Genomic DNA, 18,163 nt, shown 5'->3' with positions numbered 1-18,163 from the left:
TCTTGTAAGCCACTCTGGATAAGAGCGTCTGCTAAATGCTGTAAATGTAAATTTCTTTTTAAATATACACTCACTAGACACATCTGTTCAATTGCTTGTTAACACAAATAGCTAATCAGCCAATCACACGGCCACAACTCACTGCATTTAGCCGTGTAGAGGTGGACAAGACGACTTGCTGAAGTGCAGACCGAGCATCAGAACGGGGAAGAAAGGGGATTTAAGGGGCTTTGAAATAAAAACTTGAGTACTAACGCTAAACTAAAATAAAGTTCACCACAGGAACTAATTCAAGAGATCTCTAAACACAAATCTGTTAAATACTTTACACAAATACACCAATCAATCAAAACAGTAAAGTCAGAAATCAAGACAGTCTGCGACTGAGGTGTCCTTGAGCAAGACACCTAACCCCCAACTGCTCCCCGGGCGCCGTGGATAGGGCTGCCCACCGCTCCGGTCAAGTGGGCCCACTGCCCCCTAGTGTGTGTGTTCACTAGACTGCATGTATGTGGGTGTTTGACTGCACGGATGGGTTAAATATGTGCAAACACAGTTGGCTAATGGTTGTGAATTCTAATTCCGTGTGATCTGCTTGACCTCTGGGAAGAGTTCAGATTGCCAGAGCACCGGCATGGAGGGCAACCTAGCGTTTACCGAGCGTTCTGCTGCTTCAGCATGTTTTCTTCCCCTGCGGTATGTGCTTTAGAGGTTAGTGTGTAATTGGGACTGCGCACCTTCTATTTTGGTTGTTTTGCGCTCTGTTGCTGTTTATGTGCCTGTATCTGTGGCTTTTGTGACTTTTCACTGTGTTTCTCGGGAACTGCAGTTTCTCGGGCCAGGAGTGACTCATCCCTCTCTCTAATCCTGAAATCCTTCACTGTGAGACTCATCCAGCAGAGAGCCTGGAAGTCTGATACAGTCATGTTTGCCTGCTCGTTGTGCAAGACTCCCACTGTCCTACCTGAGAGAGCGAGCTTTAGAGGAACACTCCCTCACTCCGCAGCGCAGAGTTGTCTCGGTCTTCGTGCTGCGACAGGTCCATGTCGCTCACTGAGCTCTACTTCAGCCTGAATTCTGTCGTAGATGTGCCGAGTTCTGCGAGCTCAGTGAGTGGAGGTGCTCAGCACAGTGATTCAGTGTGGACGCTTAACGCTGCTCACCCAACACAGAGAGAGAAAATCCGAGAGCAGATATTCCACCACAGAGCTTCTTCACGTCGTCTGGAAACTTTAATTATAGTTGCTATTTTAATTTTTACTTTACTTCTATCTCTCCCTCCTTCACACACTCTTTTTCTCTCTCACTCTCTCTTTTTCTCATGTCCCTCCTTCTCTCTCTCTCTCTCTCTCTTTCTCTCTCTCTTTCCTTTTCTCTCTCACTCTCTATCTCTTTCTCATGCCCTTCCCTCTCTCTTTCTCACCCACTCCTCTTCTCTCTCTCTCTGTTTCTCCCCCTCTGTCCTTTTCACTCATGTTCCTCCCTCTTTCTCTCTCTTCCTCTGTCTTTATCCCTCCCCATCTCTTTCTCTCTCTCTCCCCTTTCTTCCCCCTCCTCCTCTCCTTCTCTGTTTCTCCCCCTCTCTCTCTCTCTCTCTCTCTTCCCCCCTCTCTCTTTCTCTCTCTCTCTCTCTCTCTCACTCTCTATCTCTTTCTCATGCCCTTCCCTCTCTCTTTCTCACCCACTCCTCTTCTCTCTCCCTGTTTCTCCCCCTCTCTGTCCTTTTCACTCATGTCCTTTCCCTCTCTGTTTCTCCCCTTCTCTCTCTCTCTGTCTTTATCCCTCTCTATCTCTCTCTTCCTCTCTCTCTTTCCCTTTCTCTCTCTCTTTCCCATGGCCCTTCCTCTCTCTCTGTTTCTCCCCCTCTCTGTCCTTTTCACTCATGTCCCTCCCTCTCTTTCTCTCTCTTCCTCTGTCTTTATCCTTCTCTATCTCCCCATCTCTTTCTCCTTTCTCCCCCCTTTCTCTGTTTCTCCCCTTTTCTCTCTCTCTTGCTCTCTGTTTTTCTCTCTCATGTCCCTTTCTCTCACTCCCTCTCTTACGCCCCTGCCTCTCTCTCATGTTCCTCCCTCTTTCTCTCCCTCCTTTGCGCTCTCTTTTTCTCTCTTACTTGCTTTCTCTTTCTCATGTCCCTCCTTCTGTCTTTCTCCCCCTGTCTCTTCTCCATCTCTCTCTCTCTCTCTATCTCTCTCTCTCTCTCTATCTCTCTCTCTGAAATGCTCATTGTGTTAAATGAAGGATGTGAGTCACTGCGCTGCCTGTGTGGTCACTGACTCTGTTCTGTAAGTGAGTCAGGCTGTAGTTAAGCTCTTTGATATGTTCAGTCAAGTCCTCTGGATTTTAACCCCTTAACCTTCACAGATCCGCCGGCAGCTCCCAGATTTCCATTCCTCACTCCAACAACAGTAATAACCCTCATCCATTGTTCTCCGTTCACTTACTGAGTAACAGGCTTTAGGATGTGGAAACGCACAGGAGTTTAACCCCTTACAGCAACCGCTAACCCGTACATGCTAATGTTGCTAACAGTGGATGGAAGGTAGTATCAATCAGTTAGCATGATACCATTTTAGCAGTGCTAATTGGTGACTGTTCACTTTTACACATTGGTAACAACATTAGCTTTAGTGACTGAAATGTTCCTCAAGGGAAGGTTTATTATTAGTTTTTAATCTTATTATCCAGTAAAAATTAAGAATTATTCAGCATTTATTATGAATTATTCAGTATCTACTATAAATTATTCAGTATCTACTGTGAAGTATTCAGTATCTTCTGTGAAGTATTCAGTATCTATTATAAATTCAGTATCTTCTGTGAATTATTCAGTATCTTCTGTGAAGTATTCAGTATCTTCTATAAATTATTCAGTATCTTCTGTGAATTATTCAGTATCTTCTGTGAAGTATTCAGTATCTTCTATAAATTATTCAGTATCTATTATAAATTATTCAATATCTTCTTTGAAGTATTCAGTATCTTCTGTGAAGTATTCAGTATCTATTATAAATTCAGTATCTTCTATGAATTATTCAGTATCTATTATAAATTCAGTATCTTCTGTGAATTATTCAGTATCTTCTGTGAAGTATTCAGTATCTTCTATGAATTATTCAGTATCTTCTATGAATTATTCAGTATCTTCTGTGAAGTATTCAGTATCTTCTATGAATTATTCAGTATCTTCTATAAATTATTCAGTATCTTCTATGAATTATTCAGTATCTTCTGTGAAGTATTCAGTATCTTCTATGAATTATTCAGTATCTTCTGTGAAGTATTCAGTATCTTCTATGAATTATTCAGTATCTTCTATAAATTATTCAGTATCTTCTATGAATTATTCAGTATCTTCTGTGAAGTATTCAGTATCTTCTATGAATTATTCAGTATCTTCTGTGAAGTATTCAGTATCTTCTATAAATTATTCAGTATATATTATAAATTATTCAGTATCTTCTATGAATTATTCAGTATCTTCTTTGAAGTATTCAGTATCTTCTATGAATTATTCAGTATCTTCTGTGAAGTATTCAGTATCTTCTGTGAAGTATTCAGTATCTTCTATGTATTATTCAGTATCTTCTGTGAAGTATTCAGTATCTTCTATGAATTATTCAGCATCTGCTATGAAATATTCAATATCTGCTATGACTTATTCAGTATGTTCTGTGAAGTATTCAGTATCTTCTATAAATTATTCAGTATCTATTATAAATTATTCAGTATCTTCTATGGATTATTCAGTATCTTCTTTGAAGTATTCAGTATCTTCTATGAATTATTCAGTATCTTCTGTGAAGTATTCAGTATCTTCTGTGAAGTATTCAGTATCTTCTATGTATTATTCAGTATCTTCTGTGAAGTATTCAGTAGCTTCTGTGAAGTATTCAGTATCTTCTATGAATTATTCAGTATCTATTATAAATTCAGTATCTTCTGTGAATTATTCAGTATCTTCTGTGAAGTATTCAGTATCTTCTATAAATTATTCAGTATCTATTATAAATTCAGTATCTTCTATGAATTATTCAGTATCTTCTGTGAAGTATTCAGTATCTTCTATAAATTATTCAGTATCTATTATAAATTATTCAGTATCTTCTATAAATTATACAGTATCTATTATAAATTCAGTATCTTCTGTGAATTATTCAGTATCTTCTGTGAATTATTCAGTATCTTCTGTGAAGTATTCAGTATCTTCTATGAATTATTCAGTATCTATCATAAATTATTCAGTATCTGCTATGAATTATTCAGTATCTTCTGTGAAGTATTCAGTATCTTCTATAAATTATTCAGTATCTTCTGTGAAGTATTCAGTATCGTCTATGAATTATTCAGTATCTTCTATGAATTATTCAGTATCTTCTGTGAAGTATTCAGTATCTTCTGTGAAGTATTCAGTATCGTCTATTAATTATTCAGCATCTGCTATGAAATATTCAATATCTGCTATGACTTATTCAGTATCTACTATACATCATTCAGTATCTACTGTGAAGTATTCAGTAGCTTCTGTGAAGTATTCAGTATCTTCTATAAATTATTCAGTATCTATTATAAATTCAGTATCTTCTATGAATTATTCAGTATCTATTATAAATTATTCAGTATCTTCTATAAATTATTCAGTATCTATTATAAATTCAGTATCTTCTGTGAATTATTCAGTATCTTCTGTGAATTATTCAGTATCTTCTGTGAATTATTCAGTATCTTCTGTGAAGTATTCAGTATCTTCTATGAATTATTCAGTATCTATCATAAATTATTCAGTATCTTCTGTGAAGTATTCAGTATCTTCTGTGAAGTATTCAGTATCTTCTGTGAAGTATTCAGTATCGTCTATGAATTATTCAGTATCTTCTATAAATTATTCAGTATCTATTATAAATTATTCAGTATCTTCCATAAATTATTCAGTATCTATTATAAATGATTCAGTATCTACTATGAATTGTTTACGAAGCAGTATGGCGTATTGAGTAACTTATTTTTTTTAAATAGTAACTTTGTGTCATTCCCCATGTTCACTATTAAACAGAAAGAGGAAAATATGATGTTGAGGAATTCCTCCCTAAAGCTGAATGTCTTGTCTGTGGCCTCTGCCTGCTCCAGGGGCTGTAATTGACCCAGTGCTCTTACACGTTCCTCACATACTTCACATGAAAAACTGCCTGTCTTGTTCTCAGCCCAGCTAAGGTGTAATGTATTGAGTGAGAAATGAAGACAAAGGCTCTTTGTGTGTTCAGGCTCAAGTTTGCACCTGTTCGCTTATAGCAGGTATAACCTGCGTGGATTTAGCGCAGGTAATCTCTCAGTTTGGCAATGCTAGCATGAAGCTAACCTGCATTCGTTTATAAGCGTGCCCCTGCTGAAGGACAGATCACTGAGAAACACATATGAACAAGCTTGTTTGACCTTGTACTCTCTCCCGTGCTTTCATACCCTTGACTATCCACATGTTTTACTTCCTAACAGTCTAAATCGGCATCATGAGGCTCTGGTACCGCCCTGTCGCGGCTCCACAGCTGAATCAGATCAGTAGGTAATAATAAAATAATCCTCCTCTACAGTAAAATAAAGCTCTGCTGATCCTTCAACACAGTTTAACAGTAAATGGTCTTAATCGCTGGAGTTAATGTAGAACTGCTGATTCACCCTTTAACCCTGAAGATCAGCGCAGACGGCTGGTCACCATAGCAACACAGACAACAGTCTCGCCCAGATAGTAGCTAACGAAGCAGCAGCTCCATCTGGTTTCCTGATACGTTTAATCTGCAACGAGAAACTGTCAAGCTCTACAAGTCACAAGATCTTCTCGCTTGAATTTTCCCGTTGCACCATAAATGGTGTAGCAGTTATATTCTGGGGCCTCTGCCAACATTTAAGGTGGAATGAGAAAATTCAAACATGAAGCTGGAGAATAAGAAGTGACTTCAGCCTCGTAAGAAGTCCAACGTTAAGAGACATTTTACAAGAAACTGTTCAACGTTTGAGGAGAAGTTTCCTGCTGGAGATGTGAGGAAAGCGGCTACAGCTGAGCCGAAGCTTAAAGCCGAGCAGAGCAAGTCTGCGTTTGATCAGCTATGGAGCCATTCACAACGTTATATCCTGTTAACGCAATGACTTTTGCAAAAAAATCAAGTGTTCGCAGTTTAATATAGCTAACAAGTAATTTAATCATATATCAGAGACATTATGAAGGATTTCACTGCTTGACGAATGAAAAGTTCATAACGTTCAAAATGCTGTCTGTTTATGGAGAAAGTCACACCTTTTAATAAACTAAGTCGGTGACCTCTGCGCTCTATGCCCCTCAGCATCCGCTGACCGCTCTGTCGTTTTACGTGGCCGACCACTTCGTGGCTGAGTTGCTGTCATTCCCAATCGCTTCCACTTTGTTATAATCCCACTGACAGTGGACTGTGGAATATTTAGTAGTGAGGAAATTTCACGACTGGACTTGCTGCACAGGTGGCGTCCGATCACGGTACCACGCTGGAATTCACTGAGCTCCTGAGAGCGACCCATTCTTTCACTAATGTCTGTAGAAGCAGTCTGCAGGCCTAGGGGCTCGGCTTTATACACCTGTGGCCATGGAAGTGACTGGAACACCTGGATTCAGTGATCTGGATGGGGGAGTGAGGACTTTTGGAAATATAGTGTATATTCCATATATTGAGTACATTTAAGATGTTTTCTCTTGCTTGAACATCATTTTTTGCATTAATCTCCCAATAATAGGGCCAACGCTTAGACAGCTCTGCCTCTTAAAAACCTGCTAACTGCGTGTCTAAATCATCTCGCGCTGGCCTCAAACCGTGCGGAGGTGTTCTCTACTCTCACACAGGCCTGCTTGAAATTCATCATCGCGGTACTTAGATTTTCCCACCTGTCTTTTTCTCTGGGAGAGCTGCGGCCTGTTGAAACTTGCAGTGAAACAGATCCACTGTACCCCGCCCTGTCTGCAGCAGCTCACTGGAATCAGCTCACTGTACAGCAGTTTGGGCTGTTGGAGTTGTGGAAGTAGCATCATAACTGAATTTACAAGTTCGGACTAAATACATCATGTCTGGATGTGCACTAACCAAACATTTGGGTACACTGTGCCTCCATGTGACGTTTTCTCAGTAGTTACTTTTGAAACGAAGTAGAGGAGTTCAGGGTACTTTATGCAGTTAAACAGGTTCCAGTAGAACATGCTCTTGGTCATCTTCTCATACTCCCACAGCAACTTCGTGTGAATTTCAACAGCATTCAAGCAGATATTTCACCCAGATTCACCCTGAAGACTGATTTTTTTACCATAAAGATCTTTACCATTGGGGGCAGTCGTGGGCTGGAGGTCAGAGATCTGGCCCTGTGACCGGAAGGTTGCCGGTTCGATCCCCAGTGCCGACAGTCCATGACTGAGGTGTCCTTCAGCAAGACACCTAACCCCCAACTGCTCCCCGAGCGCTGTGGATAGGGCTGCCCACCGCTCCGGGCATGTGTGCTCACTGCCCCCTAGTGTGTGTGTGTTCACTAGTGTGTATGTGGTGTTTTACTTCATGTATGGGTTAAATGCGGAGGTGGAATTTCCCCGTTTGTGGGATCAAAAAAGTCTCACTTATCACTTAAAGATCACCTTTTTCATATTAAATGTTTTTAATTTCTGAGTGTTTAAATCACAGAATTCACTTTCATATTATTTTAATGTCTGGGCTGCTGTGAAAACGCACCATATAAGCAGCTCACAGTGAAGACTAGCCAGGCTAAAGTGAACAAATAAAGAGAGAACTCCTCATCCCTCCATATACATTCAACAGTTTTGCACGAAAACTATTGATGTCATTAAAGTAAAATACATTAGTTTCATCATGCTGATGCTTTCTGTTCTACCTGTGCTCAAAAATGAATGCAGCCCATTTGACGCAGCATCTTTCCCTTAATCGTATTTATTTTGAGGGCAGGGTCTGTGTGGGTTTCTTCCCACAGTCCAAAGACATGCACTCAGACTATCTGGACATGCTAAATTGCCCCTAGGTGTGAATGTGTGTTCAGCTGTATGTGTCTGTGTGTCTGCCCTGCCATGGACTGGCAACCTGTCCTTCTGCCTAATGATAAAATACAATTATATTGACTTCATTGTGTCTGTGTTCATTTACCAAACTTAGTGAGTTACTAACCAGCGCTACTCCTCTGCAGTAAGTTATGACCTGTGTACTCACACAACTGTCAGCTGAATTTACATTAGATGCTGGAAATAAAGTGTGTGGCTACTTTTTAGCTACTTTTTGAAAAGTAGTGGCTACTTTTTAGCTACTTTTTGAAAAGTAGTGGCTACTTTTTAGCTACTTTTCAAAAAGTAGTATCTACCTTTTAGCTACTCTTTGAACAATAGTTGCTACTTTTTAGCTACTTTCAAAGAGTGATTGTCCGAATGTTTGTGAATCTCCACCTGATACACCAAACAAGCCCAACAGACAGTATGAACAAGACGATGCATTTAGTCATGAGCCAAAAGCTGCAAATATACAAAAAAAAGTACGTTTAAGTATGGCCAACAAACTTACACAACCAAAGACGTGATATCTGACAACAATTTAGACTAAATGCAAAGTCACTCATTCCAGGTTTTTCCTAACAAAAATCCACAAAAAGAACTGGATACATACCAAACAACTTTGTGCAAAGCACTGTCAACTGCTGAAACAAAACTGCTCCAATTTAGACATTTTAGCAAGATATGCACAGACATGACATTTGAAAATGCAGACTCACTTCGCTCTGCTTTAAGCTTTAGGTCAGCTGTGGCTGCTTTTCTCGCATCTCAGTCAGGAAACTTTTCCACAAAAGTAGTTGCTTGTAAAAAGTCTTTCAACATTCAACTTTTGCTGTGGCTGAAGTCGCTTCTCTTTCACCATTTGAATTCTCCCTGAGAGGAACTAAGACTCAAAAGGAGAAACTACCTAATAACATGAGGAAGAACCAATGAGAGGAACCAAGATTCAAACGGAGAAACTCCCTTATAACATGAGGAAGAACCAATGAGAGGAACCAAGATTCAAACGGAGAAACTCCCTTATAACATGAGGAAGAACCGATGAGAGGAACCAAGATTCAAATGGAGAAACTCCCTTATAACATGAGGAAGAACCGATGAGAGGAACCAAGATTCAAACGGAGAAACTCCCTTATAACATGAGGAAGAACCACTGAGAGGAACCAAGATTCAAACGGAGAGACTCCCTTATAACATGAGGAAGAACCACTGAGAGGAACCAAGATTCAAAAGATCATGAGGAACACCCAGAGGAAACAAGACTCAACAAAATGAAGAACTGCTGAGAGAAACCAAGACGTGGAAGAAATAAAAGACTCATAAAGAAGAATTTCCTAAGAGTATAAATAAGAACCACTGAAAGGAACCATGACTCAGAAGAAAAAACAAGACTCAAATGAAAGAACACCCTATGAGGAAAAACACCTGAGAGGAACCAAGACTTAAAAGGAGAAACTCCCTAATAGCATGATGACGAACCACGGAGAGGAACCATAAGACTCAAAAAGAGGAAGAACCACTGAGAGGAACCAAGACCGTAAAAGGGACCCATCATCATTGAGTCAACACTGAATAGCAAAACACTAGCAATGCCAGCAGCACTAAGAGCTCTGAGAATGATGAAACGAAGAGAGCCTCAGTAAACAGACCAGTGTTAGACACTTATCGGAGGTCTTTTAAAAAACCTACTGATGAAAATTAAACCCATGTTTGTCTTGAATTCAGTAAAAAGTATAGAAGATAAATCATTTATTTCAGCCCCTAATCGTGCCACACGCCATCACAAGCATCACCATTTGAAGGTCAGGTGAGTAACATGGTGTTAATCTCTTGCGGCTGCTTTGAAGGAAAAGCTGCCTGTGACGGGTCTTTGTGGGGAGAACGAGGTTTCCGCTGAACTCAGCATCAGAAGGCGTTTGACGGGTTAGAGGCTGACGAGTGATGTTCAGTCGCGCTCTTGACATGTCGGTGTGGCCTCTCCTGCTGTGGCTGGTTCACGCTGTGAGAACAGGTAAGATGTACTGTGAAAAATAATAACTGGGCATCTTAAAAGTGGGCGATATGTTTAATATTTCTCCTCAAAGGATTGTTTTATGTGATTCCAGACATTTCTTGCAAATGTTTAAAGTAGTAACGACAAAATTAACTTGCTGCCCTTTCTTATTTAAAAAAAAAAGCTTGAAGGATGTAAAATTGTTGGATGAATAATGTTATAATACTCTTATACTAATCTCATAATGAGAAACGGTGCATTAGCTTCGTATCAAATGCCCAATGTTTGCCTGATCTGCTTTATTAATTGCAACTGTATTTCTTAAATAGCAATTTTTCAATGAATAGCAACTTCTTCATACTTTAAGCGGATTCATACTGGATTAAAATCACTCCACAATTATTACAGTCAGACTGTAAAACTACACACTGCAGATTCATACTGGATTAAAATCACTCCACAATTATTACAGTCAGACTGTAAAACTACACACTGCAGATTCATACTGGATTAAAATCACTCCACAATTATTACAGTCAGACTGTAAAACTACACACACTGCAGATTCATACTGGATTAAAATCACTCCACAATTATTACAGTCAGACTGTAAAACTACACACTGCAGATTCATACTGGATTAAAATCACTCCACAATTATTACAGTCAGACTGTAAAACTACACGCTGCAGATTCATACTGGATTAAAATCACTCCACAATTATTACAGTCAGACTGTAAAACTACACACTGCAGATTCATACTGGATTAAAATCGCTCCACAATTATTACCGTCAGACTGTAAAACTACACACTGCAGATTCATACTGGATTAAAATCGCTCCACAATTATTACAGTCAGACTGTAAAACTACACACTGCAGATTCATACTGGATTAAAATCACTCCACAATTATTACAGTCAGACTGTAAAACTACACACACTGCAGATTCATACTGGATTAAAATCACTCCACAATTATTACAGTCAGACTGTAAAACTACACACACTGCAGATTCATACTGGATTAAAATCACTCCACAATTATTACAGTCAGACTGTAAAACTACACACACTGCAGATTCATACTGGATTAAAATCGCTCCACAATTATTACATTCAGACTGTAAAACTACACACTGCAGATTCATACTGGATTAAAATCACTCCACAATTATTACAGTCAGACTGTAAAACTACACACTGCAGATTCATACTGGATTAAAATCACTCCACAATTATTACAGTCAGACTGTAAAACTACACACTGCAGATTCATACTGGATTAAAATTACTCCACAATTATTACAGTCAGACTGTAAAACTACACACTGCAGATTCATACTGGATTAAAATCACTCCACAATTATTACAGTCAGACTGTAAAACTACACACTGCAGATTCATACTGGATTAAAATTACTCCACAATTATTACAGTCAGACTGTAAAACTACACACTGCAGATTCATACTGGATTAAAATCGCTCCACAATTATTACAGTCAGACTGTAAAACTACACACTGCAGATTCATACTGGATTAAAATCACTCCACAATTATTACAGTCAGACTGTAAAACTACACACACTGCAGATTCATACTGGATTAAAATCACTCCACAATTATTACAGTCAGACTGTAAAACTACACACACTGCAGATTCATACTGGATTAAAATCACTCCACAATTATTACAGTCAGACTGTAAAACTACACACACTGCAGATTCATACTGGATTAAAATCACTCCACAATTATTACATTCAGACTGTAAAACTACACACTGCAGATTCATACTGGATTAAAATCACTCCACAATTATTACAGTCAGACTGTAAAACTACACACTGCAGATTCATACTGGATTAAAATCACTCCACAATTATTACAGTCAGACTGTAAAACTACACACTGCAGATTCATACTGGATTAAAATTACTCCACAATTATTACAGTCAGACTGTAAAACTACACACACTGCAGATTCATACTGGATTAAAATCACTCCACAATTATTACAGTCAGACTGTAAAACTACACGCTGCAGATTCATACTGGATTAAAATCACTCCACAATTATTACAGTCAGACTGTAAAACTACACACTGCAGATTCATACTGGATTAAAATCGCTCCACAATTATTACCGTCAGACTGTAAAACTACACACTGCAGATTCATACTGGATTAAAATCGCTCCACAATTATTACAGTCAGACTGTAAAACTACACACTGCAGATTCATACTGGATTAAAATCACTCCACAATTATTACAGTCAGACTGTAAAACTACACACTGCAGATTCATACTGGATTAAAATCACTCCACAATTATTACAGTCAGACTGTAAAACTACACACACTGCAGATTCATACTGGATTAAAATCACTCCACAATTATTACTGTCAGACTGTAAAACTACACACTGCAGATTCATACTGGATTAAAATCACTCCACAATTATTACCGTCAGACTGTAAAACTACACACTGCAGATTCATACTGGATTAAAATCACTCCACAATTATTACAGTCAGACTGTAAAACTACACACTGCAGATTCATACTGGATTAAAATCACTCCACAATTATTACAGTCAGACTGTAAAACTACACACTGCAGATTCATACTGGATTAAAATCACTCCACAATTATTACAGTCAGACTGTAAAACTACACACTGCAGATTCATACTGGATTAAAATCACTCCACAATTATTACAGTCAGACTGTAAAACTACACACTGCAGATTCATACTGGATTAAAATCACTCCACAATTATTACCGTCAGACTGTAAAACTACACGCTGCAGATTCATACTGGATTAAAATCACTCCACAATCATTACAGTCAGACTGTAAAACTACACACACTGCAGATTCATACTGGATTAAAATCACTCCACAATTATTACAGTCAGACTGTAAAACTACACACTGCAGATCCATACTGGATTAACATCACTCCACAATTATTACAGTCAGACTGTAAAACTACACACTGCAGATTCATACTGGATTAAAATCACTCCACAATTATTACAGTCAGACTGTAAAACTACACACTGCAGATTCATACTGGATTAAAATCACTCCACAATTATTACAGTCAGACTGTAAAACTACACACTGCAGATTCATACTGGATTAAAATCACTCCACAATTATTACAGTCAGACTGTAAAACTACACACTGCAGATTCATACTGGATTAAAATCACTCCACAATTATTACAGTCAGACTGTAAAACTACACACTGCAGATTCATACTGGATTAACATCACTCCACAATTATTACAGTCAGACTGTAAAACTAAACGCTGCAGATTCATACTGGATTAAAATCACTCCACAATTATTACAGTCAGACTGTAAAACTACACGCTGCAGATTCATACTGGATTAACATCACTCCACAATTATTACAGTCAGACTGTAAAACTACACGCTGCAGATTCATACCGGATTAAAATCACTTCACAATTATTACAGTCAGACTGTAAAACTACACACTGCAGATTCATACCGGATTAACATCACTCCACAATTATTACAGTCAGACTGTAAAACTACACACTGCAGATTCATACTGGATTAAAATCACTCCACAATTATTACAGTCAGACTGTAAAACTACACACTGCAGATTCATACCGGATTAACATCACTCCACAATTATTACAGTCAGACTGTAAAACTACACACTGCAGATTCATACTGGATTAAAATCACTCCACAATTATTACAGTCAGACTGTAAAACTACACACTGCAGATTCATACTGGATTAAAATCACTCCACAATTATTACAGTCAGACTGTAAAACTACACACTGCAGATTCATACTGGATTAAAATCGCTCCACAATTATTACAGTCAGACTGTAAAACTACACACTGCAGATTCATACTGGATTAAAATCGCTCCACAATTATTACAGTCAGACTGTAAAACTACACACTGCAGATTCATACTGGATTAAAATCACTCCACAATTATTACAGTCAGACTGTAAAACTACACACTGCAGATTCATACTGGATTAAAATCACTCCACAATTATTACAGTCAGACTGTAAAACTACACACACTGCAAGGAATATAAATCCAGAGCTGTAATAATTAAGTTGAACTTTCTTACAGACTCCATCGTCACTCAGTGGCCAGATGTTGTGGACGTAACAGTTGGAAATTCTGTTACTCTATCATGCAGTGTCATGGAGCTGTACTCCCCCTGTTCCAGCGTGGCCTGGTTGAGAACCTATCCAGAAAACACGACCTTGAGCAAGACTGATACGTCTAAAGTCACTATGCATTCCTCTTCACACGGCTGGACTGAGGTCTGCTCAGCGGTCATCACCAGCCAGACTGTGGAGGATTCTGGCATGTACTACTGTGTGGTGGTGCAAGGCAAATTCGCTCACATCGGCAATGGTTCCAGGGTTATTGTGAAAGGTGAGACTTTTCACCCCTACCCCTCGTTTTCGAGTGTTGCCCCTTGTTCCTGAGTTACAGGGCGGTGGTTGAGATCTTCCTCTGAAATGAGACCCTCTAATAAAAGAGCATCACTTCATTATCAGCTACTAGCGCCGCTCTGTAGGCGGCCCTGCCCGTCTGCAGGGACAGCAGAGGAGGGGAAAGTTCAGCTCCTCACTGCTGGGCTTTAGTTACATTTAGGGATCAGACGCCTTCAAAGAGGGGGCAGTTATTTATTATCACCCCCCCTAATTCTTCAGTGATATGAAGCTGAAGTCGGAGATTCTCCAGATTCTTGTTTGAATTTTCCCGTTCCACCTTTCTCATACTCACGTTTGGAGCCTGTCTGACAAACCTCTGTTTGGAGGGTCATGTAGCCCTAACACTTCACACTTCACCCTACCCCTCCATCTCAACAAGAATCAGGACACCTTACCGCTAGGAGTAAACATGCAAAACAAAGGGGTAGGGCTGAGTGGTAGGGGCGAGGGATGAAATGGGATTGGGCCTCCGTGTTCAGCTGATTTTTGCAGTTTTCCTGCTCATCAGTTACATATAGACAGCTTTCATTGAGAACCACCAGCTACACATAGTGTTGCATTAACTGATAAGCGATATATCTGTTCTGTTGTTTATGACTTGAGAGTAATGAAATCGATAATGTCGATAAACCAAACACAGTATGTACATCAAGATGCCAGTTTAGGTAGATATAGGTCCACTTACATTGTACCTACAGTGATAGGCCAATTTATCAGGTTGGCATTCAAATATTTGGAGTCACTGTTTTCAAAAATATGAAAGCAATATTGCTGCAGGTACATGTATCAAACAATTCTATTAAGATGCTGCTGCTGCACAACTGTATAGGTTTCAACTAATTCATAGGAGGCTGTAAATTATGCGTTCAGAATGATTCACTGAACTGATTTATCTAGGAATGGCTGTAGAGTTATACAGTAGCGTCCCGCTACTGGCTGCTGCTGTCGATGTTTGGGAGGCATGGCCATGCAGGGTGCCAGGCAAAGAGGCTCATGGAAGGTGCACCTTTCCCCAATAAAAAGGGACTTAAATGTTGTTTATTTCACTGTTAAAAAAACAAGTTTATCAGATTTTAACTTTACGCAAATGACTGCAGCCACCACACCGCGGTTAGCCAATCAGACAACAGTAGTAGAGAAACAGCGGCTCTCTTTCTCCTCACTGGATCCATGATAGTTAACATGATGATGAAAATATCTGATTTTATTCAGAACTGTTGACAGAATGTGGAGGGAAGGTGTTCGAGTGGATGAACTTTACGAGGCTCGAGCAGGAAGGAAGCATTTAAACCATACAGAGCTTGTAGGTTACTTGCTTAGGAAGCTTCCTAGTGAGACTGAGCAAGTGAACACTTCAGCTTGTTTGGGTGACAGCAGCATTCGAGCAAGAATAAAAGTATAAAAAGTGTATCGCTGTTGTTGGAACAAAACCTTGTATCTCCAAAATGGTAACTTTACAGGAGAAGGAAAAAACCTACTTTGCATTTAATGGAAGTCAATGGAACCAGACGTCTTTCCATTCATCATGAAATTTACACACAATGTAAAGAGTAACAGATACTTTCAAATCCTGTTAAAAACTAAAAAACGTCAAAAACTGAGATACGAGGTTTTGTTCCGACAGCAGCGATATGCATGTGTTTTAGTCTCATTTAAGAGCTTCTGTGCCACAGCAAACAGCATTTGCCACCCCATATATGTTCAGTACAGGATGGACTGCGGTGAGAAAAAGTGGAAGTGGGCACGTACCATGTTACCTGTACATGTTTATTGTGTTGCCATGTGGAGGGCAGTGGGCTCAGGTGGCTGGGTTGAGTGCCTACTGTGAAGCAGAGATGTTTGGCTGGTGATGACCTTCCCGCTATTCATTGTGTCCCTGCTGGGGTTTCAATAAAAGAGCACTCCTCATGGCAGAATCGCTGCTATGTGACCTGCAGTCTTCTCACTCGTTGAGAGGCAGGGTTTTCACGCTGTGCTGCACACTTTGGAGCCAAGATGCAGCGTCCAGTCTCGAGATATTTCTTGTGTGTTTACATATATATATATATATATCGCTCTGCTGTCAGAAGAAAACCTGGTGTCTCCATTTTTGCCAATTTTTCAGTTTTTGAGATCATTTGAAAACACTCGTCATCTTTTACATTGTGTGTAAATCTAATGAAGAATGGACCAGAAGAAATGGCCCACAATGACTTGGGAAGACGTCTGGTTCCATTGACTTACATTAAAAGTACAGCATGTTTTTTTCCTTCTCTTATAAAGTTATTATTTTGGAGACATGAGGTTTTCTTCCAACAACAGCGAGTACACCTTGCTAGTAAAAGGCTGGACCCCCTTTTGCCTTCAGAACTACTTTAATTCTTCATGTCAGACTTTCAACAAGGTGTTGGAAACGTTCCTCAGAGATTCTGGTTGGTTATTTGAGTTCCTGCTGCCTTTCTATCATCTGGAACCAGTCTGCCCGTTCTCCTCTGACCTCTCACATCAACAAGGCATTTTCGTCCACACAACTGACCGCTCACTGGATATTTCCTCTTTTTCGGACCGTTCTCTGTAAACCCTAGAGATGGTTGAGCGTGAAAATCCCAGCAGATCAGCAGTTTCTGAAATACTCAGACCAGCCCGTCTGGCACCAACAACCACGCCACGTTCAAAGTCCCTTAAATCCCCTTTCTTCCCCGTTCTGATGCTCGGTCTGCACTTCAGCAAGTCGTCTTGACCACCTCTACATGCCTGAATGCAGTGAGCTGCGGCCGTGTGATTGGCTGATCAGCTATTTGTGTTAATGAGCAATTGAACAGATGTGTCTAATAAAGTGGCCAGTGAGTGTGTATGTATGTGTATATAGCCGGCTTTTACTCCAGCACTCAGACCAGCACAACACACACTATTATGTTTACACTACTGTGTATCTGTGATAACCCTTATTAATGGTTGATCTAATTGATCAATCCTTTCATAAACGCTTCATAAGGGTGGTGTTATTGAAAGTCATACCAAGATAAGTAGCCAGAAATATCTGACCTTTACCAGATGAATGTGGGCTCACTATTTGGCAAGGAAGAGGTCACCATTGCCCTTTTTTATTCACGCACTGTATCTGCTTATTGACTATATCTAAGGTATTTGTGACCTCATTAATAACTTTTTAAATGCTCATTTTAAAGTCTCTACTTTCTCTACTTCATCAGTTACTGTCATCCCCAGATCCCACTGTGTCTCCAGTCGTGGAGGTCATCTCTCCAGTGAGCTACAGTGCCTCTGTGGTTCCTCTGCAGTGCCTGGTCACTGGAGTTTTACAGACTCAGGTGGATGTGTACTGGATAATAGACGGACAGCAGGTGGTGGGCCACTCTAGATGGACACACAGTGAAAACACGGAGCTCATCATCAACCAGCTCATGCTTTCTGCTGCAGAGTGGCAGAGTCGGCCAGCCTGTGTGTGTGTGGTGGAGTACGGTCGAGAAGTCTTCAACAAGACGCTTCAGCAACCTGGTCGAGTGTTTTGTACTGGGCAGTTTGATCACTTACGCATTAATAGACTATAATACATCAACGCAGTTGTTGTTGTTGTTTTGTGAACAAAAATTTC

General features: G+C 39.7%; 1 protein-coding gene across 1 annotated transcript in view; it reads left to right on the top strand.

Moving 5' to 3' along the window:
• Positions 1-527: 527 nt before the first annotated feature.
• LOC108442976 overlaps positions 528-18,163 on the top strand; it is an 18,618-nt gene continuing 982 nt past the window's right edge. The window contains exons 1-4 of the mRNA XM_037535557.1: positions 528-696; positions 9,901-10,064; positions 14,198-14,509; positions 17,779-18,078. Of these exons, the coding sequence (XP_037391454.1) occupies positions 9,995-10,064; positions 14,198-14,509; positions 17,779-18,078 (682 nt within the window). The 5' untranslated portion in view covers positions 528-696; positions 9,901-9,994. The remainder of the gene's footprint in view (positions 697-9,900; positions 10,065-14,197; positions 14,510-17,778; positions 18,079-18,163) is intronic.

Source organism: Pygocentrus nattereri, chromosome 27 (assembly GCF_015220715.1).
Source record: "Pygocentrus nattereri isolate fPygNat1 chromosome 27, fPygNat1.pri, whole genome shotgun sequence".
In the NCBI taxonomy this organism is placed as follows: Eukaryota; Metazoa; Chordata; class Actinopteri; order Characiformes; family Serrasalmidae; genus Pygocentrus; species Pygocentrus nattereri.
Note: the sequence above shows the minus strand (reverse complement) of the source record. Positions and strands in the feature narration are given on the sequence as shown.